The sequence below is a fragment of the Coenobita brevimanus genome, chromosome 24, assembly GCF_032717465.1.
Source record: "Coenobita brevimanus isolate Jiangsu-jjx chromosome 24, ASM3271746v2, whole genome shotgun sequence".
Classification (NCBI taxonomy): domain Eukaryota; kingdom Metazoa; phylum Arthropoda; class Malacostraca; order Decapoda; family Coenobitidae; genus Coenobita; species Coenobita brevimanus.
This window is the reverse complement of record NC_136977.1, coordinates 20,389,906-20,416,977: the sequence shown is the minus strand read 5'-3', so window position 1 is coordinate 20,416,977 and position 27,072 is coordinate 20,389,906. Positions and strand designations below refer to the sequence as shown.

The 27,072-nt window shown below is 42.2% G+C and overlaps 1 protein-coding gene across 1 annotated transcript in view; it reads left to right on the top strand.

The window, feature by feature from the left end:
• The window catches only part of LOC145393440 (peptidyl-prolyl cis-trans isomerase-like), a 95,274-nt gene extending 73,491 nt beyond the window's left edge, over window positions 1-21,783 (top strand). The window contains exon 3 of the mRNA XM_080267536.1: window positions 21,394-21,783. Coding sequence (XP_080123662.1) covers window positions 21,394-21,643 — 250 coding nt within the window. The 3' untranslated portion in view covers window positions 21,644-21,783. The remainder of the gene's footprint in view (window positions 1-21,393) is intronic.
• Window positions 21,784-27,072: the final 5,289 nt, after the last annotated feature.

Below are 27,072 nucleotides of genomic sequence, written 5' to 3'. Positions count from 1 at the left end.
CTTTGAAAGTTGGTTTGAAACAGGGATGTGTCATGTCTCCATGGTTGTTCAATCTGTACAAGGATGGGGTAATAAAAGAGGTACAAGGTAGGGTAGTGGATGTTGGAGTGGCCCTGGTGAGAGAGGATAGTGTTTGGAAACTCCCAGTACTGTTGTTTGAAGATGATACTGTGTTGTTGAGTGAAGACGAAGGGGAGCTGCAAGGCTTGGTGGATGAGTTTGGGAGTGTGTGTAAGAAACGGAATCTAAAGGTGAATGTAGGGAAGAGTAAAGTGATGGTCTTTGAGAGAGGTGAAGTCAGTGAATGTACAGCGAGGTTGGATGGTGAGGAATTGGAAAATGTGAGTACGTTTAAGTACTTGGGTAGTGTGATGAGTAAGGATGGAGGTTTGGAGGGTGAAGTGCTTGAAAGGGTACAGCAGGGAAGAAAGGTTGCTGCTTCTTTGAAAGCAGTGATAAGAAACAGGGAAGTGAGCATGGAGGTGAAAAAGTTACTACATGACAGTATTGTGATACCAACTCTAACTTATGGAAGTGAAGCTTGGACGTTGTTGGAAGGACACAAGTCAAGAGTGAGAGCAGTGGAAATGAGTTATTTAAGAGGAGCCTGTGGAGTCACATGGAGAGTCAGGCTGACGAATGAGGATATAAAGGAGCGTTGTGGTGTGGATGTGGATGTGATAAGAAGTGTTATGAGGAACACACTGAGGTGGTTGGGCCTTGTGGAGAGGATGGAGGGTGAAAGACTGACGAAGAGAGTGTATGTGAGTGAGGTGGAGGGGGAAAGAGGGAGGGGGAGGCCGGCCGAGGATGAGATGGAGGGATGGGGTGGAGAGGTATATGAGAGAGGGGGGTGTGAGTTGGGAGCTGGGCAGTGAAATGGCGGGGGACAGGGCGACTTGGAGGCGATTTGTTTGTGGCCACCCCAAACAGGATTGAGGCGTCTGGCAATAGATAGATAGATAGATTTTCCATACTTACCTCTAAAACCTCATTTCACTATTTTATGTTCCTTATTGGTGTGAATAGGGTCTTAGGTGCTATGCATGTCCAGAAGGGAGGTGTTTTTCTGAGTTAGGCTAGGTTAGGGTCCATAAGTACCAGTCCAGGAGGCAGGGACTTATTGTAAGTCTCCGGAATGTTTGATATCGTAAATGCTCGCCTCTAAAACCTCATTCTCTGGTTCCTTTGCATTTATTTCAGTCTTTTATGTCCCTTATTGGTGTGAATATGGTCTTTAATAGGTGCTATGCATGTCCAGTAGGGAGTTGTATAGGTGTTTTTCTGAGTCAGGCTAAGGTAGGGTCCATAAGTACAAGACCAGGGGGCTGGGGCCCACTGTCCGGACGGGACCACTTTCTAGACATGCCTTTGGCTCTATTATGTCGGAAAGTGGAGGGCTTACTGTATTTCGCTTATACAGTGTCTACATTTTAGTACCCTATGCTCTCTATATGATGGAAACGATTCTCTACAGCGATGGATCATCAGTGACTCAGTGGATACCGAGCGCGTGAATGTAGCGTCTCTGCATGGTCGGCCCGGGAAAACACGCTTTCGTCCACTCTCTCCCGCGCTCTCCCTGCGTTAAGACGTGCTGCTCTTGTTCTCAGCCACCCATGTGGTGCACTTTTGCCTGCCCAGTTTTCCTTGATTTTGTGCTTACTGTCAGCGATAAACGATGGCTTCTAAACGCCCAGCATTTACTGTGTTTGCTGATAAGGCTAAATGCTCCAGGAAGAGCCTGTCTCTGGAGGTTAAGCTTGACATCGTACGACGCCATGAGGAAGGTGAAGGAGCCAGCTCTATCGCCAGGACCATAGGGCTGCCGCAGTCAACTGTGTTTACAGTAATAAAGAATGCCACCACCTTGAAGAAGGCCGGGGAGACAACAACTACGCTGATAGTGAAGAGGATAACCCGCAGTCGAGAGATGGTTTTGGAGGAGATGGAGAGGTTGCTTAAGTTATGGATTGATGAGCAAACTCAGTGCCGCATGCCTTTGTCTACAGGTCTGGTAAGAACTACTATATACTGTAATTTTCATGTTTTTTCCTGTTTATTCATTATTAATGTGTTACTTTACGTGTTTAAACATGAGGATATTTCATGTATGTGAGTGTTAAGGTGTGTGAATGTGCGAGTTTACACAGGTCCGGGAACGTATCCCCATTGACTCCATGTTCTAATGGGTTTGCCATACGATGGGGTTTTCAGGAACGGAACCTCATCATGTAACGAGGGATTACTGTACACACACATATGTATATATATATATATATATATATATATATATACATACAGTACAATCCCAGCTATCCGGTATCCAGACAAACGGAATACTCAGAAAAACGGGAAAATTCAAGGGCTGGTAAAAATGTCAGTAAGTTATAACTGTGCGCCAATTTGAATGGACCGCCAAACCACCGTTTGATCGTGTCACGCAAGGCTGGGTGAAGTCAGACAAAGTGAGGTGAAGGCATTTCCAGCTAATGTAAATCTCTAGCAAATCCTCTTAACCACCCCTCCTCTTCCCCTCTTTCCCCTACTTGAATTCAGTCATCCTCCACACCCTCCAAAATTCACCAGTCTGCTTTTTGCCACCAGACAGTAAACAAGCTCTCTTGCTATTGTGTTCCTCTGATAGACGGTAATTTGTACACTCCAAAATGCCTAAAGTGCAAACTAAACGTAAGTGTATCGTGATTACCTTGAAACAGAAGCTGGACATATGCAACAGACTTGAAAAAGGCGAACATTATAAAACACTAATGGCTGAATATAAATGTTAATAGGAATGAAAGTTTACTTTGTTGGAAGAAAAATAAATAAATAATATGCCTGCATTTCGTACGTACATCATTTATTTTATTTTCTGCAAAACAGCTGAGTGGCGGGTGAGGGGTGGAGCGATGGAGGTCAGGTGGGGAAGAAGAAGAACAGTCGGGGTCAGAATCGTAAACAAAACTCACGTGCGGCACAGGTGTTGTGATAATTCTACAGTGCAGTCTTAACACATCATCAGTTCACTTATAAATGTTCAAGCTTTTATTTCTTTATTTTATTTTTCAATTTTTATGAGTACAGTACATATAATGAATACAGTAATTCGGTAAACAATGGACTGGTGCAATTTGCAGTACTGCAAATTGCTAGACATTGCGTTATGCGTTATGACCATGGTGTGTGTTTACAAGGCAGTTTTTCAGGCGGAATCTCTTAGTGTAACCCCTAATGTGACTGGTGAGTACCTGAACTGTATTTACTGCTGTGATAGCCTTTGTATAGATTTGACTTGAAAATCAGAAATATGAGAAAAATCTGTAACCGGGAAGGTAAATTCCCCAAGCCACCCAGTTAACTGGGATTGTACTGTATATATATATACAGCCAAACCCACTGATCCTTGTCACACCATCCAATCCCCCAACTCCTCCCATTCCAACCCATCCTAATCCACCTCAACCCGTACCTCCATCACAACATCCTCCTACTCCTTCCTCTCCACCCACACCACCTCCCCCCCGTGCTGCAGCAACCAACACCCATTGCACACACAACATAAACATCCTTCAGTTAAACATAGATGGCATAAACACCAAAAAACAAGAACTCACACACTTCATCAAACAACGGAACATACACATTGCCATCTTACAAGAAACAAAACTACACAGAGCACAGAAAACACCGACATTTCATAACTTCACCACCATTCGACAAGACCGGGCCGACGGCGGTGGCGGTGGACTCATCACCTTGGTACACAAATCCATCAACTTTGCAGATACCAGTGCACACATAGGAGGACTGCTGGGCCTTGGGATAGGCCACTGCCCCCAAGAAATAGGCCCTGAGCCTTTGCCCAGAGTTGGACACGTTAAAAAAAAAAAAAAAAGTCACTTCTCCCCCCACATGACAGCACAACAGAAATACAATCAGTTAAAATATGCACTGGTAATAAATCACACATAACAGTCGCTAACACATACATTCCCCCCCAATCGTCCCCCACAGTACCACACAATTACTCCCCACAGATACACCACATCACTAACATACCCAACATAATCCTGGGTGGTGATTTCAACGCCAAATCGTCGGCCGTGCATGTCAACAACCCAACACAGACAGAGGGCTGGTACTACAATCCCAGACAGATCATCTTTTCGTACTGAACAATCTAGACCAACATACCCATATCCCACACCAAGCCCTCTTCCTCCCATCATCTCCAGACATCACCTTCTGCTCCCCAAACCTCGCCTCCACTACATCATGGAGAGTGGTCAAAACCCTAGGTTCTGATCACCTCCCAATCATCATAACTACCAGAACCAGAATCACCCCAGCTGGCCACAAACACACATACACTAATTATAAGAGAGCCAACTGGGAGGCCTTTGTAACTGAAACAGAATAACATTTCAAAACACTAAACAGTACGCCCATCACAAACATCAACACTGCTGTGCACACTTTCAGTACAATTATACAAAACGCAGACAAAAGACACATCCCTAGAGGCAACAGAAAGAGACATAACCCCAACTTCACACCAGAAATTCAAGGCCTCATCACTGCGACACTCCCCAACACCCCACACACAAGACACCATACAACAAATACAAGAACTCAACACTCAAATAAACAATAAAATATCAGAACAGCAAACACTAAACTGGAAAAATACCTCCAAACACTTCACCACGAAACAAACATTAGCAAACTGTACAGTACAAAACACTAAACAGCATCACACTTTCCAACAGCAACACCACACAATCACACGCTGCCATCACAACAACAGACACCATACCCTCAAACAGACAAGCAAACATTCTCATCAATCACTTTTCACAAATCGGCCATCTAAACCCCCATCCCGAAGACCTACGTATCATCCTACATAAAAGACAGATCCCCACAGACCCAGACTACGCACCTTTCACTTACAACTAGACGAAGCACATCATTAACAACCTCAAGCACTCATCTGCCTGTGGACGAGACAACATAAGCAACATTCACCTTAAACACCTTGGACCACAGGGCATACAAGCACTCACCAACATATCAAACCACAGCCACTCACACAACATAATACCCAACATCTGGAAGCATGGCATTATCATCACTATCCCTAAACCCAACAAAGATCCCACGTTACCCTCCTCACACTGCCCCATCACACTCCTCTGCACCCCCTCCAAAGTCACTGAACGACTGGTACTACAACTAGTCACACCTCATATTCCCCAAGCCCAGTCACAACATGGCTTTAGGCCACTACACTCCACAAACACCCTTCTTACAGACCTTACACAGAGAGTTTTCGATGGCATGAATTCAGCTAGGCCACCACACAGAACACTCCTAATCACACTAGACATTAGCAAAGCTTTTGATGCCATCCTCCACCACAACCTCACAAACAAAATACTCAACACAAACATGCACAATAACACAAAAAGATGGCTGGCAAACTACTTAGCAGGCAGATGTGCATTCGTAACATTTGCCGGTCAGTCTTCTAACATCAGAAACTTCACAAACGGTGTCCTCCAAGGATCTGTTTTGTCCCCTTCAGTCTTTAACCTATACATGCATGACATACCCACACCCCACACACCACAGATACACATAGCTTCCTATGCAGATGATATAACATTTACATGTTCGCACCAAAACGCAAACACAGCTGCACACATCATTCAACCTTACCTCAACACACTACACAAATGGTTCACCACAAACAGGCTCAAAATAGCCTCAGTCAAATCTACAGTGACCCTTCTCACAAACTGGACAGCAGAACACAGTCACATCCCACACCTCACCATAAACAACACTCCCCTACCACACACACACCCAAAATCCTTGGTGTAACATACAGTACAGTACATCAGTGTCATTTAAACAACACATTACAAACATTAAAAATAAAATAACCCCAAGACTCAGTGCTTTGAGGTCACTTGCCCATACAACATTCGGACATAACAAAGAAACCACCACCACAGTATACAGACAATACATATGTTCAGTGATGAATTATGCAAGCCCTGCCTGGGCTTGTAACCTCACTAAAACATACTACAACACTCTACAGTGCTCGTCAGAAATGTCAAACGCCCATGGCTGGGCACGCAATACTTATGGCCAAAAAAAAATCACCCATTTTTTGGTGGTAAAAATTGAGCCACAAGTTTGCGGCGCTACTATGACGTCATGGTAGCCTGAGGCCTTCCGACGCGCTGGTTGGTTCCCGCCTCTGTTGCCCACAGGCTGCCTGAGAGAGAGAAACTCTGCCGTGTGTCTCTTTCTTTTTGCGCCCTTTTTTACCGAGTGTCCCACAGTGTTTTGGCTTTCGCCACTTTATTATGGCACCTACCCGTGAACTATCGTGTGAAATCATATCCCAGATCATTGCTCTAAAGGAGGCAGGCCACCAGACAAAGGAAATTAGTGAATTGGTTGGTGTGGCTCGATCGACAGTGCGTATGTGGTACGCGCGGTTTCGAGTGGAAAACAGTGGTGATGTTCCCACAAAGAAACCGCTGTCTGGTAGGCCTAGGAAAACTTCCCCAAGGTCTGTTAATGTTTTAAAATGTGCAGTGGAGTCTAATCCTTGTGTGAGTGCAAGGAAATTAAAGGAGAGGAACCCGGAAGTGTTTGGTGAGGTGTCTGTTCGCACAGTGTCTAGAAGGGTCCATGAACTTGGTTACACAAGTCACAGGCCTTTGAGAAAGCCTCTTCTCACCAAGAACCAGCGACTTCGTAGGGTTGCCTTTGCTAACAAATATCTTAACTGGGGTGAGGACCAATGGTTGTCAGTGTTGTGGTCTGATGAGGCAACGTTTAGTGTCACCTTTAACAGAGGAGCACGTGTGTACCGGCGCAAAGGTAGTGACCCACTTGACCCACGGTATGTTGAAAGCACAGTTAAACATCCTGATTCACTCATGGTGTGGGGTTGTTTTTCTGGTAAGGGTTTGGGGAAGCTTGTTGTGCTTCCCAAGAACTGCAGAATGAATCAGGATGTTTACCTGGAGCTTCTGTGTGATCATTTACCTGAGTCATTCGAGCTAACAGATGCACGAGTGTTTCAGCAGGATGGTGCGCCTGCTCATAAGGCCAAATCGGTCACCAATTGGCTTCGTGTCTGTGAGGTATCATTCATGAAAGACTGGCCAGGAAATAGCCCAGACCTCAACCTGATTGAAAACCTCTGGTACCTCGTAAAGAAGAGTCTCCAAGGGAAGGACGTGAGCTCTCTGCCTAAGCTGGAAGCCGCCATTCGTGACTCCTGGGACAAAATACCCCTCCAGCACCTCAGGAGCCTCGCCCTTTCACTTCCAAGACGTCTCAGGTCCGTGAAGAAGCGTAAAGGATACCCTACGAAACACTAAAGGTAAATAAAATGCATTATTTATATGTTTTTTCAATGTTGAAAGGCTTGTTTCGTAGGAGGGACGCAGGGTACTCGATACTTCTGACAAGCACTGTACAGGCCATACAGAACAAGGCCCTAAAAATAATCACAGGCTGCACAGCTACTACACCCACGGACCACCTACAACAAGAAACCAAAGTCCTCAAAGTCAAGGATCATAGGCACCCAGTTTCTTGCTGCAGCCTCCACAAACCCACAACATCCACTATATTACATGGCAGCACATCCACCCACACCAAGGAACATCAAAACAACACCCAGCATACGATACCATACACAACTACTGTCATCTCTCCCCCCTCGCCCACCTCATACCAGCTTCCAGAAGCATATCCACACTCAGATCACTGGCCGCTTCTTCCAGTCACTTAAAGACAACACACAGCTGCATGCATGGCCTCCTGACATCCACCCTTCTGAATCCTATCTCCCTTGTGAGGACAGGGTCCACCTGGCCAGGCTGAGATGTGGGCACCATCCAGCCCTGTTAAGGTACCAAAAGAGACTAGATGACTCCGTCACTGATGCCTGTCCAGGTTGCAACACAGCACCCCATACTATTAAGCACATTATGGAAGACTGCATTGCACACCATCACCTACGCCAACAACACAACATACACTCTTTGAGAGCTCTGTGGGAAAGCCCGGTCTCGGCCTTGGCCTTCCTAAGGGACCCGGGGCTGTTCGGCCAGACTGCCTAGGGAACAACTACTACTACTACTACACAGCTGTTCGTCACCACGCGGCAAATTTAGAGTAGGTTTGAACACATAATTGGCTTGTGTGTGTGTGTGTGTGTGTGTGTGTGTGTCTCAGATCGTATTGGACATTCATCCAGGTGGTCTTTTGTCTTGATATCTTAGGGAATATTCGAGGCCTGGACTAATGGACCCAAACTCAAAATGCCTGGGACTTGGGGTGTCCGGGTCTTGGGCATCCAGGTCTTAGGGGGGTAACTGTTCAAAACGAATATGTAGCATGGTAGAAGGCACTGTGACCTAAAAATGTTGCTCATGTAAACCAGTGAGCCTTCAGTGCTAAGCTTTTCAAAGTAAATAAGCTGTACTTCACTGAAGACCCTTAAAATCTAGAAAACCATGGCATGTTTAGTGTGTGTAAAGTGAGCCACAATCATACTCTGTTCATTACTACCTATGTATATGGTTGGCATATGCTGGACATAGCCATTCATGCTTTATCTAACTCCTTATGACCGCAGTTTTCAGGCAGGGTACCTCCCACATCCACAATTTAGGGGTGTTTTGGTGACTTTCATCAAGGGCAAATTGACTGTGTTCTGGCTAAAGAGGAAGAATTTACACAACTGACAAAGCAATCTGTACCCCCATAGGCCCAAAGGTTACCACACAATCGCGTGTCAAAGTTATAAAAAGTTTATGATAGTTACCCCTCGAAAACAATCGAAAACATGAAAATTTTGATAACTACCTATTTTTCTTGTTGAAACAGGTCATTTCAAAGTGTTTTGTCACACCAACCATGAAAACAGGTGTGGGGAGATTACTAGGCTGTGAAGAGATAAAGTAGACTGTGGAGAGTGGGCCTATAGATACGGGGGTTGGAAATAACCAGCTTTTCACAGGAAAAGAAAGCACTTCATTGTGTTTTGTAACATCTACCATGAAAACAGGTGTGTATGTAGGTGTGGGGAGATAATTAGTATGGGGAGTAGGCCTGCAAGGCCTTGGTGGTACTTGGGGAGAAAAATTTTGGCAGCAACCAAATTTTCTTGTGGAAACCCTCCATTTCAATGGGATTTGTCGTACCAGCCATAAAAACAGGTGTGTATGTAGGTGTGGGGAGATAAAATAGGTGTGGGGAGAGTCCTGCAAGACCTCATAGTCATTCCAAAACTAACACATACTCATATAAATGTTTATAACCACCATAGACATCAAAATAAAGTTGAATAATGCTATAGATGCATGCATAAGAAAGGAGAAAAAAGCAATAATTTGTTTCCGATTTCTCTTTTTCTGGCCCAACTTTTCGTTACACATTTATCACACCATTACAATTATCACATTATCATTACACTTCATCACACTTATCATAAGAGTTTTGGCAACAACCAAATTCTCTTGTGGAAACTCTCCATTTCATTGGAATTTATCATACCAGCCATGAAAACAGGTGTGTTTGTATGTGTGGGGAGATGAAACAGGTGCGGGGAGTAGCCCTACAAGGCCTCATAGTCTTTCGAATTCTAACACAGTCAGACACTACTCAGAGGTGCTACTCTGGGCAGGTAGGGAGAATGAAAAAAAAAAAAAAAAAAAAGATGCGTTGTATGTAGTACAACATACAGCATTCTCCAACTCCATAATTACAGAAACTGGTCGGTACGAAGTGAGAAATGAACAGAGCGAAGGTTAAAAATTTGGGAAGAAGTATAAATAATATGAAATAGGTACGTACATTAGGCCTGATACTCAGGGGCTTGTTGGGGATTGGAAGGGTAGTGAGGGACAAGGAAGGAGAGATGGGGTGGGGTTTGGGGGGGGGGGAACGAGGCTAGCAGGGAGGGAGGACGGACAAGAGAGGATGGGAAGGGACGCAGGTTGTTGTGGGAGGAGAGATACAGTTGCGTGGAGGGGTGGGAGAGTGATGGGGAACAAGGAGGGCGTGAGGGAATGGAGTAGAGGGTGGCATGGAGGCGGCCGAGAGGGGGGTGCCCCCCCACCGCCCGGGTTGGTCCGATCCCCCCTCACGCCACATCAGGGGCGAGTTCTCTTTGGCCTGAAAGCATGTACGTCATAATTGGGGTGTAGCAAATACTCCGCAGTTTTTTACAGGCTGCATTCAGTTGATGCGATTAGGCATTTTGGCATAAAACTCAAATCGCATCGATTGTTGCGATTAGGACTTAAGGGGTTAATGGAATGTGGTTTTAATAATGATATATATGAAGATCGGTCCTTGACTACTAGTGTGTTAAATCCAGTCTCAGGGAATAAAATCAGGTGTATTTTTTCCACTTAGCCTTAACTGTACGTTGCGCTGGCCTGAGTTGGCTAATGATCAAAATGTTATGTACTTTTAAGTATATATGTTGTTTCTTTTTATGGCCAGTACCCGGCTGGCCAAGATTTTACAGCTACTGCAAATTGACTTTGGACCTCCCCGCACAAGGTATTAAAAAACACAGAAATCATAGTATATCACAATGTTTGTTTATGAAATGCCATTCATTAATATGAAATCATGTTTCCCTTGTTTTTCAGGACCAGTTGGGTGCGTTTGGCATGGAATCACTTAGATCTCTAAAGTAATCCAAGGACCTTTCTTTTGCATCAAACATTTGTCACTTCAGTCTTGAGGTTCTGCCATGATTTTCTTCATCTTTGCCCGTCAGTTTTCTATCGGATTTAGATCTGGACTGTTGCCAGGCGAGTAGTTGAGGACCTCAGTCCGATTATCCTGAAGCCATTTTGTCACCTTTCTTGATTTCTGAAATGGAGCTGAATCATGCATGAAAAAGTTGCACCCATGAATATTAAAAAAGTTTAACAAATGATCTTTCAGAACTTGAATGCACCGGCCACCATTCATCATCAAGTTCTTAGGAAGAAAGTAGAGGTCTCCCCTTCCCATTTCACCTGAGAAACACCCCCATACCATTACTGATTGTGGGTGCTTAACAGTTGGCACCGTGTAAGCAGGGTCATATTGACTATGGGAGGCAGGGTGACGAACCTTGGCAGAACGCACCTGGAACACTTGAAATGTGCTTTCATCGGAAAACATAACTTTTCTCCACTCATCCGATGTCCAGTGTGCATACTTCTTGGCAAACTGAATGTGCTGCTTCTTCATGCAGTCAGTGAGAAGTAGTTTCTTGGCTGTGGTGTGACTTGGCAAACCCAGCTCCATCTGCAAGCTTTGGAGGATAGTTTGCTTTGAGACGTCTTGTAACAGCTGGGGATGCATTCTCTTCAATTCTGCTGCTGTCAGTCAAGGATTCTTGATTACTTCCCTCTTCAGAAGCATATCTGTACCTCTGGAAGTCATCCTTCTTTCTCCACCACCTTGCTTGTGCTCTGGTATGACATCAGGTGGCAGGCTGTGCGCTGTAGCAAGAATCTTCATGACGGTCGACTTTGCGCATCCAGCACGTTCACAAATCGTGTTGATAGGGACAGTATCCTGCCTCCATGCAATGATATGGACCCTCTCACCTCTTGAGCAGTACTTTCCAGGCGTGACAACTTAACTCTAGGAAAATAACTGAGCAAACAGTAATGCATACGAAAAAGAGGGAGGTGCAAGCTCGTAGCAACGGGAACGTATACTCCCACTCTCGCTTCTGGGCAAGCTCTGGCGTCCTGAGTGTTTCTTCACCTCCTGCAAACACCAGAGGAGTTGCCAGTTACTTCTTGCCCCAAAACTTCACTTGGTAGAGATCCATGGAAACACAAAGTAAAGACAGACAAGTTTCCCATAGCAATTCTGTGTGTAGGTCCTAAGTCAATTTGCGGTGGTTGTACATACAATACTTTTAAGTATAAATGCAAGTATACCCCGGTTTACCTATGTCATTGGTTAGGTAAAACCTCATCGTTAGGTGGGGTATTGTATATTGGGGTACTTTTAACATGTAAAGTAATGGGATGCATTTTTCAGCCTTGGGTTCCCCCCCAGCCAAGTCCAAAACCCACCCAAATGAGTCCAAAAACAAGTTAAAAGCCAGTCTAAATGGCCTAACAGCAGTAAATGAAGCTAACCTAAGCCTGACACCTGTAAATGTCTCACTGAAACCAACAAATAAGATCTGAAAATCATCAAATATACGTCTGGAAAAAAATCAAGCTTAATAAACTGTACCACAGAATGACAGTGTTCACCCCACCTGTGGTTAAAACACATTAATGTAAGTTTAAAAACAGTTTATAAATCAACCTAAACACACAAGTTTAAAGTATCATCAAAATTGGTAAAAAAAAAAAAAAAAAAAAAAAAAAAATCAAAACCCATCGTTAAATCGGGGTTTGGCCATCATTAGGAGGGGTATGGTGGTATTTCTACCCCCATCGTTAAGCTGGGGTATCTCATCTAGGGGTATTGTATATCGAGGTATTACTATACTGTGTTTTATTATTTGGGTAATGGCCAGTTTACATACATTATTATGCTATCAAGATTTGGTTTAGATTTAGAAGTTAAAATGTGTTTACTGTTTGTCTAATTATTGAGTGGTGTGTACTTTTAGGGAAGCACAAAAGTTACGGTATGCTTAACCCCTTAACCGCGGTGCGTCACTTTCGTGACGCTTGGGAGCAAGGGCGGGACGTCACTTTGTGATTCTGTGTTATTTTGAATTTGCCCGGGCTTTCAAGTGGTGGCTTGTATCATCTATCAGTACTGCCAATGTCCAACACTAGTCAGCACTCCTAATCTCATCTGTACTCCCATCCATGGTTGACAATTTAGCCATTTCTCCCCGTTCTTGACTCCCCTCCATTACCCTCTCCTCTTGCCTGCCCGGCCACGCTGCACAAAGTAAATCTTCCCCGGAATTTTCCACCAATTTCATCCATTGAAATAAGCCCTATGCCCTATTCTTATACAAAATAATATTTACAAAAAAGAAATAAGGTAAATGATTGTGCCATACACCTGGAATTGGCTAATTATCACCAGGCAACACCTCACGTGCACTCGTTCGCTAATATTTCCTGTTTATTTCCCCTTGAAATATGCCGTATAATCTATTCTCATAATAAAAATATATATAAGAAACGAAGGGAGAAGCCTAAGTGATATTTACATTCACCTGGAACAACCTAATTTATTATGTATTGTCTAGATTTCCTGCCAATCATTTCATAGCGCTTATACAGTACAGTAAACTCGCCCTGAACACATTCTCGCTGAACGCGCTTGCAATTATACACAGTTAGTGCTGGGATATGTATAAGATTAAAGAACCATTACGAAAACTATATATTTACGCAAGAGAGGCCTTTGAAAAGCCAAATCCTCAAACATCAGCTCAGCACACACGGTTTGTTTTGATCTTGTGATGTGATTTGCTGTACTGCTTTTCCTCAGTGCTGTATTTGTAAGTTAAATATTTACAGTACTGTTCTGGTAAGTTTATGTGCAAGTTAAAGTATTATTTAATAACGTTCAAGCAAGAAATAAAGTCTTATAACCAGTTTTCTGATAGGCATCAGAATATTACCTTTTTTATTTGTTTGTCAAATATTTGCTGTACTGCTTTTCCACAGTACTGTATTTGTAAGTTAAATATTTACTATTCTGGTATGCACTTGTAATTTAAAGCACTTAAAAAAAGTTAAAGCATTAAATAAAGCCTTGTAACCAGTTATAGATTACACACGACTGGTGGGTTCCAAGGCAATTCGCCATCATGTCAATTCCCCGCCAAAACATGAACAATTCCCCGTCAGGACAATTCGCACCCTGGATGATTCCCCGTCATTTTATAAATATACTTATATTAATTAATCAGTACTTTTATAAATATACGTATTATTAATTAATCAATACTTTAATAACTATATTTCAGGGGGATCCATCAAAGTCTATGTTGTCTTGTTATTGTTGTGACAGTGAACTGGCTTGACAGCGAATAGTCCAGAAACCATTTTGCTCCCTAGACTTCCTAAATGTGGTATTTTGCTGTTATCTGCCATTGGTGATCAATATGAAGCACTTTAACTGGTTAGAAGGTTTATTTAATGTTATAACTTACAAATACAGTACTGCACAGCAAAATTTCGACATACAAATATGTAAACACAAGGCAACATTCCGACGCTGACTGGTTTCGGCATCGGAATGTTGCCTTGTGTTTACGTATTTGTATGTTGAAGTTTTGCTGTGCAGTACTGTATTTGTAAGTTATAACATTAAATAAACCTTCTAACCACTTAAAGTGCTTCATATTGATTACCAATGGCAGATAACAGCAAAAGACCACATTTAGGAGATCTAGGGAGCAAAATAAGGAGTAGTTAAAACTTACACGGTTTCACGCCGAACGCGCCACATTAGGAACGAAACCCACGTGTTGGGGGCGAGCTTGCTGTATTAGCAGCTGTCACAATACTGACATTGGCAGCCTTTCACTGCCCCTAGGCCACCACAGCATTCAGTTTACTGTTATCATTCAAGGTGAAACCACGTCGGATTCGTGCCTGTCCAATTCCGCTGCTTTTTAGCCCCATCCAAAGGGCCCTGTGACCTCTACCCCTACTAAACCTCGTGTGGAAAGGGGTATAGGGCTAAGTGACTGCTGTTGAACGTGAACTGGGTAATTTATCAGTGAAAATGATGGACAGTGACAACGATCTTTCTGGTGACTAAAACAGTGCAAGTGGAAATGTAAATAATGTGTAAACAGCAAGTGAAAGCAATGAATGTAAATATAAGTGAACAGTGGAAAATAGTTTTATAAGTTACTGCAAGTGACAGTGCATAACACAGTGTAAATAAGATAGAAATGTAAGTAATGTAAATAAAATAGAGAATGTAAATAGAAATGTAAATGCGTAGTAATATAAGAATACGAGTATATATACTAGGAGTAATGAAAGCGAAAGTTTCACTCTAGCATGAATGAATACTATGAGTTATGAAAGTGAATGTGACAGATTCACTGTCAACGCTAGTATACAGGACGAGAAAGTGATTGCTACATATTTTACTGAATGAGAAATTGAATGCCTACAGTGACAATAAACTACTATTACTGAAGGAAACTTATGGTTAAAGACTGCAGATATATATAAGTGTTATATAGTAATAGAAATATAAAGTGTGAGTGTTTTTATGAATAATAAATGACAGAATACCAGCGGCGAACGAGCGCAAGTGGGAAGTTGGTACGCACTCGTAATTTTCATTGCTTTCACGGTGTTTCTTTTTTGGAGTATGGATTCGAAACTATCTGAAAATCATAGAATAGTGTTTCTAGTGATAACATCAGCCTGTGGTAATCATATTACGGGGTGTCGGGAAGTGTAAAGTGGAGACTTCGTTACCCAACTTCAGAAGTCTCTACAAGTCCTACGGTACTTGGCGAAGGCTCAACAAACATCCCCGGAGAAAGCTAAAGGTATGTGCCATATGCATATTTAATTATAATATTCTAGGACTAATAACTGATTTTTGGCAAATATTTTTACAAAGTTCGTCGGAGCGCGAATACCCCCGCGGGACATGCAAGGAGTGCCAAAACAACCCCACGGTTTAGGGGTTAATGTTTCCTATTATTTGCCCAGTGGCAAAGGAGTTACTAATGAGTATTAATGTGTGTTAATAACATTTTAGAATATTTAAAGGTATAGTACAGTTATAACTTTATATATTTTTTCTTTTTCCTTTATTTTAAATCCAAATAAAAAAAGCTTAAAAAAAAGTATGATATTTCAGTGTACTGTAATATATTAAAATGATTTTTTAATGTATCTACTTTCTTCACATTATTTGAGCTAAATTAGATTTGCAAGTAACAATGAAATATAGCATAAAACTTCTTGAAGAAAGGCAGCAATAATTAAGTTGGATATATTATTTAATTATATACAGTTATTTAGTGAAAATGAAAAGAAACTGAATTTCTGCTCACAGCTCTTGTACCATCGAAAGTAAGCATTAAGTCGAAGTCACACCATTGATAGAACACCACCAGTGTATGTGTGTGTGCCACCTGATGAACCTTCCAGTCTGTTACAGCTCCTTGACAGAAGACTGCTGCGTAGGTACTTGTGTCAAGCTTCATTCTAACCCCAGAGATATAATATTATGGTCTAAATATTCTGTATGTTTTAGTTCAAGCATTTTACCATTTAAGCCAGTCAACAGAATGTGGGTTATGACTGTATCTTTGAAAAATGATCATCATTGCAGCCCAAGTTCACTCCTAAAATGGTGGAGAAATGAATGCTAGAGTCTAGAGTCATTGGGTAAAACAAACTTTATTCTTTACTCAGCTGATTCTGATACAATTCTGATAATCGGATAATTTTTCCCTCCAACACCGATACTAATTGGCTTTTGTTTGCTGATGTATAGCACTATGGGGTGGCACCATCTGCAAGTATATTTCTTTAAACATTATAATGCATTCCACAGATGGAGGTACTGACACTAAGAATATACAGTATATATATATTTTTATTTAATCAATGGTGTCCAGTTGTCACATATACATGACGGCCTGGGGACGTCTGGGTGGCATGTATACATGATCTTGTGTTTCGTGGCATTGTGTGAATATTCCACAGGTTATTTCCACCACATGTAGACACTGGCAATATTCCGTCACGCATCCCAGTCACGCTTCAGTTATCTTCATACCTCTGTAATGGATAGGCCTACACAAAAAATTTTCTGTGCGTCTGGATCCTTGGTTGAGTGCCTGCAGCCACTGACTTTAACACCAATAAAGTCCAGAGGCCAGAAAAGAAAAGACCTTAGTGATAGTGCGATAGGGAGAGAACTCGAGGTGACATTATCGCCAATTGTGAGTGGGGAAAGTGGCTCTTCCTCAGAGAAAAGTGACCTTGCCATGATGAGTGTCAATATTTATGCATTGGATGAGGAGGTTGGATCGCGTGAGTCCTCCACCGTGTGCCTGTCGTTTCCTCCTGTATGTTCATCTGCTACTTCTGATGATGCGAATGGTTCAGAGGATATTGACGATACTGGAGAAGGGGATATTGGCATGGATGAGGAGAAGGAAGAGGAGGTAGAGAGTGGAGAAAGGGAGGAGGTGGAGGAGGGAGGCAAGCCTTACACCAACATGTGACTCACGTCCTACCACAGAACTTTCCACTCCACCTGCCACTGCACTAGCCTCTCCACTAACCACTCTGCCCACCAGTCGACCTATCACTCGTCCTGCTTCTTGACCTGCCTCACCACGTGCCTTGCCACGCCGCCCTGCCTCATCACATGCCTTGCCACACCACCTTGCCTCGCCATGTGCCTTGCCACACCGCCCTCCCTCACCACGTGCCTTGCCATGCCGTCCTGCCTCACCACGTGCCTCGCCACGTCGACCTTCCTTGTGAGCTGCCTTTCAACACCACCCTTATCACCACAGCCAGGTATGTCTGGGTATGCAGGTACAGGTGCAAGGCCACATACATTTTATGGCCACCAGACATGTGTATGTCACCCCCCATCACCATCACCAGCATCATCACCATCACCACCACCATCACCTGCCTCATCAAGTGATAATACGCCTGAATCTTCACCACAGCGCCCTGCTAGGTGCCAGGGCAGGGCACAGGGCAGGCCACATGTACGGCAGGCAAGGCAAGGACCAAGGGAGGGTATGAAAGAAACATTGACCTGGGAGGAAGGGACGGGGTTTCAGTCCCTTCCCTCAGTACCTGTATTTGATGAGTCAAGTGCAGGTTTGCAGCCAGAATTCCCTTGTAGTGCAACATCCACTTCTGTTTTTTTTTTTTTTTATTGCTTTTCTTACCATGACAGTGATGGAATTTATTGTGCATAAAATAAATTCTTTCAGAGAATACTGGTGCAGTTGGGGTAAAACCTCACACATTCGTGAAAGTGCAGAAATGAAGGACTGGACACCGATGAAGGCAAGTGAGATGTATGTTTGGCTTGCATTGACAATGTTCATGCCACACATAAAAAAACACAACATCCATGACTACTAGTTGGTGGATGATATCCCATCAACACTTATGTTCGGAAAATATGTGCCATGGGATAGTTACCTCGACATCCTCAGGTAACTGCATTTCTCTCCTAGCATGGGCCTACATCCAAAGGATAGGTTATGGAAAATTAGCTTTGTTTTAGAAATGATGAAGGATAAATTTAGGTCCTATTTCAAACCATTCCAGAAAGTAGTTATCGACAAGTCGTTTGTCCTGTTCAGGGGACAGCTTGCCTTCAAACAGTATAGTACATACCATCAAAGAGGCATCAGTTTGGAATAAAGTTTTTTGTTTTGTGTGATTGCAAGACTGGCCGCCTGATAGATTTTATTGTGTATACAGCAAGTGATGCAGAGTTATTGATGGACGACCCCCATGGCTTCTCTGGCTCAGTTGTCAAGAAGCTCATGGACAGGTACTTCGGGGGCAACCATATCCTTTATACCGATAATTACTACACGGCACCAAGTCGTGCAAAGTACTTGCTAGAGCACAAAATTGGATCATGTGACACTGCCCATGTGAAGAGGAAACATTGGCCATCCTTTCTCAAGGGCATCGTTAAGGGGGAGTGCAGGACCTTGATATCAGGGAAACTCCTTGCTACTTCACTGGCACAATAAGTAATAGGTAAATGTCCTTTCCACAGTCCATGAAGGTATGTTGGTAAACACAGGCAAGGTCGGTAAAAGAACGAGGTAGCCAGTCTTCAAGCCTGGTGCAGTTATCGACTATAACATCAACATGCGACTTGTCGATTAATCTGATATGCAGATTGGCACCATCGGCTGTCTGAGACACCACTGTAAGTGGTATAAGAAGGCATTCTTACATGTACTTGACATATGTGTACTGAATGCTTCATTCTCTACAAGCTTGTCACACAGACTAGCACATCCCTCAGACAGTTTGAGGAGGATGTCATCCACAGCCATGTGCAGAGGTATGGCCAAGTAGTGCCTGCTGGGAAACAGAGGCACTGTGCACAGCAACTGCCTGACAGGCTGCAGTGCAGGGACTACCTGAGTAGGCATTACCTGGAAGTGCTGCTTCCAACACCTGCAGGCAAAGAAGCCTTCCGGCGTTGCCATGTCTGCGCCAATTCATCACGTTGACAACAGCAATGCCGTATGACAAGGTGGTGGTGTGCTGAATGTCAGGTGGCCCTGTACCCCACCTGTTTCTTTGATTTCCACTCAAAGACAGAGTTGTAGAAATATCTGGGTCGTTTGTATAATTTAGTGTTAGTTTTGTATACTAGTCTATCTATAGATAGATAGATAGACTAATATACAAAACTAACAACTAACGTTGACAACAGCAATGCCGTATGACAAGGTGGTGGTGTGCTGAATGTCAGGTGGCCCTGTACCCCACCTGTTTCTTTGATTTCCACTCAAAGACAGAGTTGTAGAAATATCTGGGTCGTTTGTATAATTTAGTGTTAGTTTTGTATACTAGTCTATCTATAGATAGATAGATAGACTAATATACAAAACTAACACTAAATTATACAAACGACCCAGATATTTCTACAACTCTGTCTTTGAGTGGAAATCAAAGAAACAGGTGGGGTACAGGGCCACCTGACATTCAGCACACCACCATATTGTCATACGGCATTGCTGTTGTCAACGTGATGAATTGGCGCAGACATGGCAACACTGGAAGGCTTCTTTGCCTGCAGGTGTTGGAAGCAGCACTTCCAGGTAATGCCTACTCAGGTATATTAGAAATATATATTTTTTTTAATGCTCTGTGTATAGTTATGTGAATAATGGAAGCAGAAAGTTTGTTTTATGATGAAATCAGTGCCTTTTTTTTTTTTTCTTTCTTTTTTAAGTTTTCCTAGGTGTATATATTTGTTATGATGAAAAAGTACAAATCACAGGAAAAAAAATTGTTATAGTGGAAATATAGTGGATTATGGATAGTACATGGATAACTGTTTTGTTCATAGTATTATTATTTAGGTTTTATGTAGTAGTAGTAGTAGTAGGTAATAGGAGCAGTAGGGCAGTAGTAGTAGCAGTAGTAGTATTTGTAGTAGTTGTAGTAATACCCAGACTTCTAGTGGCACAGCAGTGCTAGAATCATGTGACAATGCAAGCCAGACATACATCTCCATGTGTGTGTGTGTGTGTGTGTGTGTGTGTGAGGCACTGGTGGAGGCATGGTGGTGCAATGGTGAGGCAAGAAGGCATATGTGGCTCTTGGTGAGCTGGTCCAGCCTTCTCAAAGTCGTTGCTGTAGTAACTGCACTGACAGCCGCACTCATATTATACTTCTGAAAAACCTACACAGAAATGGTGTTTGTGGTTGACTGGTCTTCTGGAAGTGTTATTATTGTGGAGGGCTAGTATAAGCCTTAACTGTGCCACTGCACCTCAGCTACGCGTAGGAAAACTGGCAAAAAAACACCAGAAGTTGCCCTGATTCCCCACTCTCTCTCTTTCTGACTACACACACTTCATGGACAATCTGAGGCCATCAGCTTGAAGGATTGGTGAGTATTATGACTTTGTTTTTTCAGTTAAGCATTAGCTGAGATATTAAGGTTTAAATAAAGGTGATTTTCTCTGAAATGCCTGGCTGGAAGAAGGGTCTGTGGAAGTATGTGCTGGACACCATGGGTTAAAGTGAGAGTAAGATGCACAGGTGCATGTCAGTAGAAACAAAAGCAGACGACTAGCTACAGAAATTATGTCAGAAAGGCAACAGGGTGGCATCAACTGTGTGCAGATTTGTGTAACCATTTTATTATTTTCCACAGTAGAAGCTGCAGGCATTCACACAGCACAAAGACAAGCAACATAAGCTCCTACAAAAACTGTGGTTGGCAGCAAAGGCCACAAACTCCAGGACTAACTTAATGTGCATCAACACTGGATGGCTTACTTTTTGTGACAGGTGGAGTGGGCATCAGCCTTTGTTTTAGAGGGCATTGTTGGTGATGCAGTGGTGTTGCAGGGAGTGGCAGGTGATTTGAAAAATTTTGCTTCCATGGGTGCTGTAAGTTAATGCAATAAAAAACAAGTATTGCTCTAATTCAGCCAGATTTTTTGCTTTGTCTGATAATGATGCATGTCGGAAAATGCAGCGTCTGATATTCAGAGGATTGCTGTACTGCAGTGTACCTGTAGGATGACCTCACTGAAGCAGTTACTTACCTGTGGTCAACAGATTTGCTCAGCCAGACAGATTGGAGTTATACAACAGAGATAACAACCTTGCTTATTTGTTTCAGAGATGAAAACTTCCGACTTCACCATGAAGGCCCTGGTGTCCTGTCTATGGCAAATGCTGGACCTAATACTAATGGGTCTCAGTTCTTCTTGACCACAGTTCCCTGCCCATGGTTAGATGGAAAACATGTGGTGTTTGGAAAGGTAGTTGAAGGAATGGATGTAATTAAAACCATAGAAGGGTATGGCTCACGCTCTGGACGGCCTTCTAAAATGGTGGTTATTTCAGATTGTGATGAGGTAAAAGAGTGATAGGAGACTAAATTATTGTTCTTATCTAAGAACCATGATTTTTAAAATATAATATTAAAGCTAGAGAAAGTACTGACATGTGTTGAACAGTTTTATATTGTATAGAAGTACTGATGTACTAAATAAATACAGTACTGAAAAGAAAAAAATGCTTTTATTTATTATATTACCCTATTGTATGTAAGTTGAACTTTTGAGGATTGTATATACTGTATAGCAATACTGTAAATGTTTTGGGGGTTTGTATATAGCAGTGTTGTACAGTAAAAGGCCTATTATTCGGCAGCTGATTATTTGGTGGATCCGATATTTCGGCAGTTTTGAGAAATAGTCCCATTTATGAAAGTCTTTCATTGTTTGGCAGATGTCCAGAATCATCTCGGCAGTCCAGGGAGTGTTATCTGTGACTTGTAGGCCTACTGTTTCATTACACCTGTATATGTTCACTAGTTTCTATATATTTTAGATTCAGGTATAGTACTGTATTGATTACAATATTGCACAGTATCATACAATACAGTAAACATCCCCCCCCCCCCCAGTTAGCGAGGGTTACATTTCAAGCCCCCTTGCAAATTCTTGAAATTCACTATTTCTTGATGCCTTCCTGAAAATGACATTTACCTGTAATTGCGTTGCCCATGAACCACCAATACAGTAATGCATTACCCATAAATAAAGGTTGCTTGTTAAATCTGTTTCCCTGTTGTTTTTAGCTGTATGGCTGTGACAATTCTTGTACTTTGATTCCTCAGCATAATGGTGGAAGGGACTGTCCTAAGTGTTTAACTAAACCTAACCTAACTGAATTTAATTGTACCTGATAATTTAACCAAACCTAACCTAACCTAAAGTCGGAAAAATACATAAAATAAACTGGAGGAATATGAATTGGTATGGTCTTTCGAATGAAAGTTAAACATACATTTAGCGCTCATTCTTTTGTTCATTTTTGTGTTTATATTTGAAAGAGAGAGCATTGATGCAAACAATACTGTATTCCATTAACCCCTTAATAACCCTCGGCATTGAACAACCCTTTACAGTACCGGTGTCAGTGAGGGCTATAAAAAATACTGTGAACAATTATGGGAAGGGAACGAAGGTCACTGGTATGTTTACATGACTCTACGATACGATTCCTAGCAGTCGGGCGGTTGCTTAATCTCAGATGTTTTCGCCCATTTAGTAAATGCATCATAACATTATCAGTTCTCCCATGAACCATAGCAAAGCATAGCATGGGTTTAGGAAGCTAAATAACACATTGCTAGGTGCTCCAGATGATTATCTTCACATCTTTAACCCACCCCATCCCGACGTTTTTGGACCTTTTTTTTTTTTTGGCCCAAACATCCTCTTTTGGTGAGAAACATCGAAAATTCATAGATAAATTGCTCACCTGAGGTTTAAAATATGCGACTTAGGTACAAGTACTTCCTTACCGGACTGGGTTTTCTAACAGGCTGGCACCAAAGAAAACTAGTTCTATGGGAGGGTAACTATTTTGTCCACTCATAAACAGTATTTATTTACTTGGTATGAATTTATATGTAGTACAAGAGTGTATTGGTTTTCAAACAGTAATATAGGCATTATAAGCATTGTTTCACTCACTAACTCATCACCATTCATGACCTTTTTTTTTCTCACATTACCTGATCATCATTGTTGACTGTTTCTTCCTGTAATGCTATGTAACAATTGTCCTCCACATTGTCATCGATTGGGGAATCACTCTGGCCCTGAATGTCTTTATCGGCCAGGTCACTGGTAACAGGTGAATTGCCGAGACAATGGCATGGAGAGGGGGGGGGGAGATTATGTGGTGTAAGGCATTGTTCCTGTTTGGCATCTTGTAGAGGAATAGAGGAAGGTGTCCCGTGTATACATACCAAAAATCACTCGCGAAAATTGAAAATTGTGCAAATTAGGGACCTTGCAATGTTGCCGTGTTAATTCACGTCGCCGGGACGGCGCGGGTTAAGAAAAAAAAAATTGATTTCAGAATAATGGTAGAAACCTACTGTCCGTACCCAAAGATGGATTAAATTTCTTCCATTTAATTACCTTAAAGATGTGAAGAGAATCATCTGGCACTCCTGGCAATGTGTTTTTTAGCTTCCTAAACCCATGCTACGATTTGCTATGATTCACGAAAGAATTGATAAAGTTACCATGTATTTACCAAATGGACGAAAACATCTGAGATTAAGCGACTATCTGACTGCTTGGAATCGTAATGTAGAGTCGTGTAAACATATCAGTGACCTTTGTTCCCTTCCCGTAATTGTTCACGGTGTTTTATAGCTCTCACTAACACGACATCATTGACACCAGTATTGTAAAGGGTTGTTCAATGTCGGGGGTTATTAAAGGGTTAATGGAGTACATTATTGTTTCCATTCTCTCCCTTTCACATATAAACGCAAAAATGAACAAAAGAATGATTGCTAAATGTATGTTTAACTTTCATCCAAAAGACCTTGGCAATTCATGATCCTCCAGTTTATTTTATATATTTTTCTGACTATTGTATGTTGTGTTTGGAGAAAGTACTGTATACAATACTCATTCCAAAAACGAAAGCCATTTTTGAAAAAAATTCAAGGAGGTCTAATTCTGAACTTTTCTCACACATTATGTTTTTATTGCATAATAATATGCAAAATTTCACCAGTTTTCTAATGACCTAAAAATGGTTTTGATACGCCTCATAGTTTCGAGTAAATTGCCAAAAACGACTGCAAACTCGCATCCGTACGTCACTTTCGGTCACTTCGTGATGTGCACATAGCATACGCAATATTCTTGCCTACGTAACAACGAATTCTTATCATAAATATTACATTGTTATGTCTTGTACATACGTAGAATTTACTGCTCTTTATCATGGTTCTTACAGGAAATCGATATATCTAATAGTTTTTGGGTAATTGGCCGGCCAAGTGAGATTATCCCTCGGAGCGCTTTTGACTTTTACCTCAAGGGAGATAAAAAAACATAGTCTGTTTCCCCACCTTTTCCTACAAAAAAATGCTCCCAAAGGCATATATTCTGGTAATGCACATACCTAGAATTTACTGCTCTTTATCATGGTTCTTACAGGAAATCGATAAGTCCAATAGTTTTCGAGTAATTAGCCGACCAAGTGAGATTATTCCTTGGAGTGCTTTCGACTTTTACCTCAAAGGAGGAAAAAAACATAGTCTGTTCCCTTGCCTTTTCCTACAAAAAAATGCTTCCAAAGACTTATATTCTGATACTGAACATACGTAGAATTTACTGCTCTTTATCATGGTTCTTACGGGAAATCGTTACATCCAATAGTTTTGGAGTAATTGGATGACAAATGTAGAATACTCCTCCTCATCTGCATGCGAGATAAAAAAAAAAACATTCTTTCCCTGCCTCACCCATGCGTACATATTTTCGCTCGTTACGTTTTATTATTTTCTTTTGTTACTCTAAGTATACACGTAAAATATCATAAGGTTTTTGATAGTGCTCTCAGAAGCTCGACATGACCAATAGTCTTTTTGTTAGGTACTGATACTGAAGCTGAACTTTCTTCCATCTCGTGTGTATGTAAAAAACATTATTTGTGTAAAAAATATTGAACTATAGAAATAAGTCAATATACAAATCAACAAAATACAGATAACTCACTTCCTCCAGAGATGTTGAGATACTGGCAGGAGACTGAACGAGTTGCTGAAAGATGGAGTTGTGTGTGTGTGTGTGTCTGTGGCATATTTTCTCCTCTCCATGCGATACATTTGCCTAAAACACATGCGATGCACACAGTAGATTTCTCCACTAACGTTCACTGCACGACATACGTATGTATATGTGGCTGTGGCATATATCTTGTCTCTAAGACTTGCACTTTGTTTTAGCTAAGTCAGTCAATGAATGCAATATTTCTTGGTGAACACTCGCTGCACTATTTTATACGTATGTTCCACACTAAACCATATGCAATATAAAACACTATCACATGATTCCATCCCAACCTCCTCTCTTATTCCCTTCCCGACTGTATGGCGTACGTGACCGCCTGTTTCCTTAGCGACTGTTGCATATCTCTATGGCTTACATAATGCCTGCTATGGTAGGTCAGTTGTTTCACCAATCCAGGCACTAAATGTTTCACAAATATAAGTATTGGCTTTCCTGTAAAAAGGTAAGCTACTCACCATTTACGGGCAGGGTGAAGGAGAGTGGAAACCCCGGTATAACAAACCAGACTCCTGCCTGTACGCCTAACGGCTCATAACGGACCCCAATGCTTTACAAACAATATATCTATGTTCCATAGACACAATCACTTCACTTTATAATAAAAAACACTGTACAATCACAGTAATTCAATAATGGCTTCTGCCTCGGGTGGGAGGGGGAAAATGGCGGGTTTAAAGGGACAACTGACAGCCGCGCAACCCTCCAGCCTGGCTGCTCGTGAGATACTGAGGTTTTTCTGCTATGCCTATGCAGTGTCTCATCAGAGCAGTCACATTGTTGCCAATGCCTTACCATGGGAAAGCGTGGCACTCGCCAGAACGCATCAAAATTTGACGCAAATCGCCCAGAAATTATCAAAACTTCTAATAACATTTTCCTGTATGATGGAAAACATTCGAATGGTGATGTTGGGAAGTGAACATGACGTAGTGAAATGGTGATGTTGGGAAGTGAACATGACGTAGTGAAATGTTTATTCACGGCCGCCTAATGTTGTTCGGTTCCTGTTTTCCTGTTTTTTTGTGGTGCTTATCAGCTATATATATGGAGTGGAGGGGAAATTGTTGAGTGCTGTGAAGAGTATGTACGAGGGAGCTAGGGCTACGGTGCGAGTGGATGGTGAGCTGAGTGAGTTCTTTGATCTCAATGTGGAACTGAAACAGGGGTGTGTGATGTCTCCATGGCTGTTTAATATATATATGGATGGGGTTGTAAAGGAGGTACAAGGTAGGGCAGTGGATGTGGGGGTGGCCCTAATGAATGAGGGTGAGATTTGGAAGCTTCCGGTGTTGCTGTTTGCTGATGATACAGTATTGTTGAGTGAAGATGAATGGGAGTTGCAAGGTTTGGTGAATGAATTTGGGACAGTGTGTAGGAGGAGGAAGCTGAAAGTTAATGTAAACAAAAGTAAAGTTGTGGTGTTTGAGAGGAATGAAGTCACAGAGTGTGCAGTGAGGTTGGATGGTGAGGATATGGAGAATGTGAGTGCATTCAAGTACTTGGGTAGTGTGATGAGTAAGGATGGAACTTTGGGGGATGAAGTACGTGAAAGGGTACAGCAGGGAAGAAAGGTTGTTGGTACACTGAAAGCAGTGATGAGAAATAGGGAGGTGAGTATGGAAGTTAAGAAGTCACTGCATGATGGTATTGTGATCCCTACCCTGACGTATGGAAGCGAGGCGTGG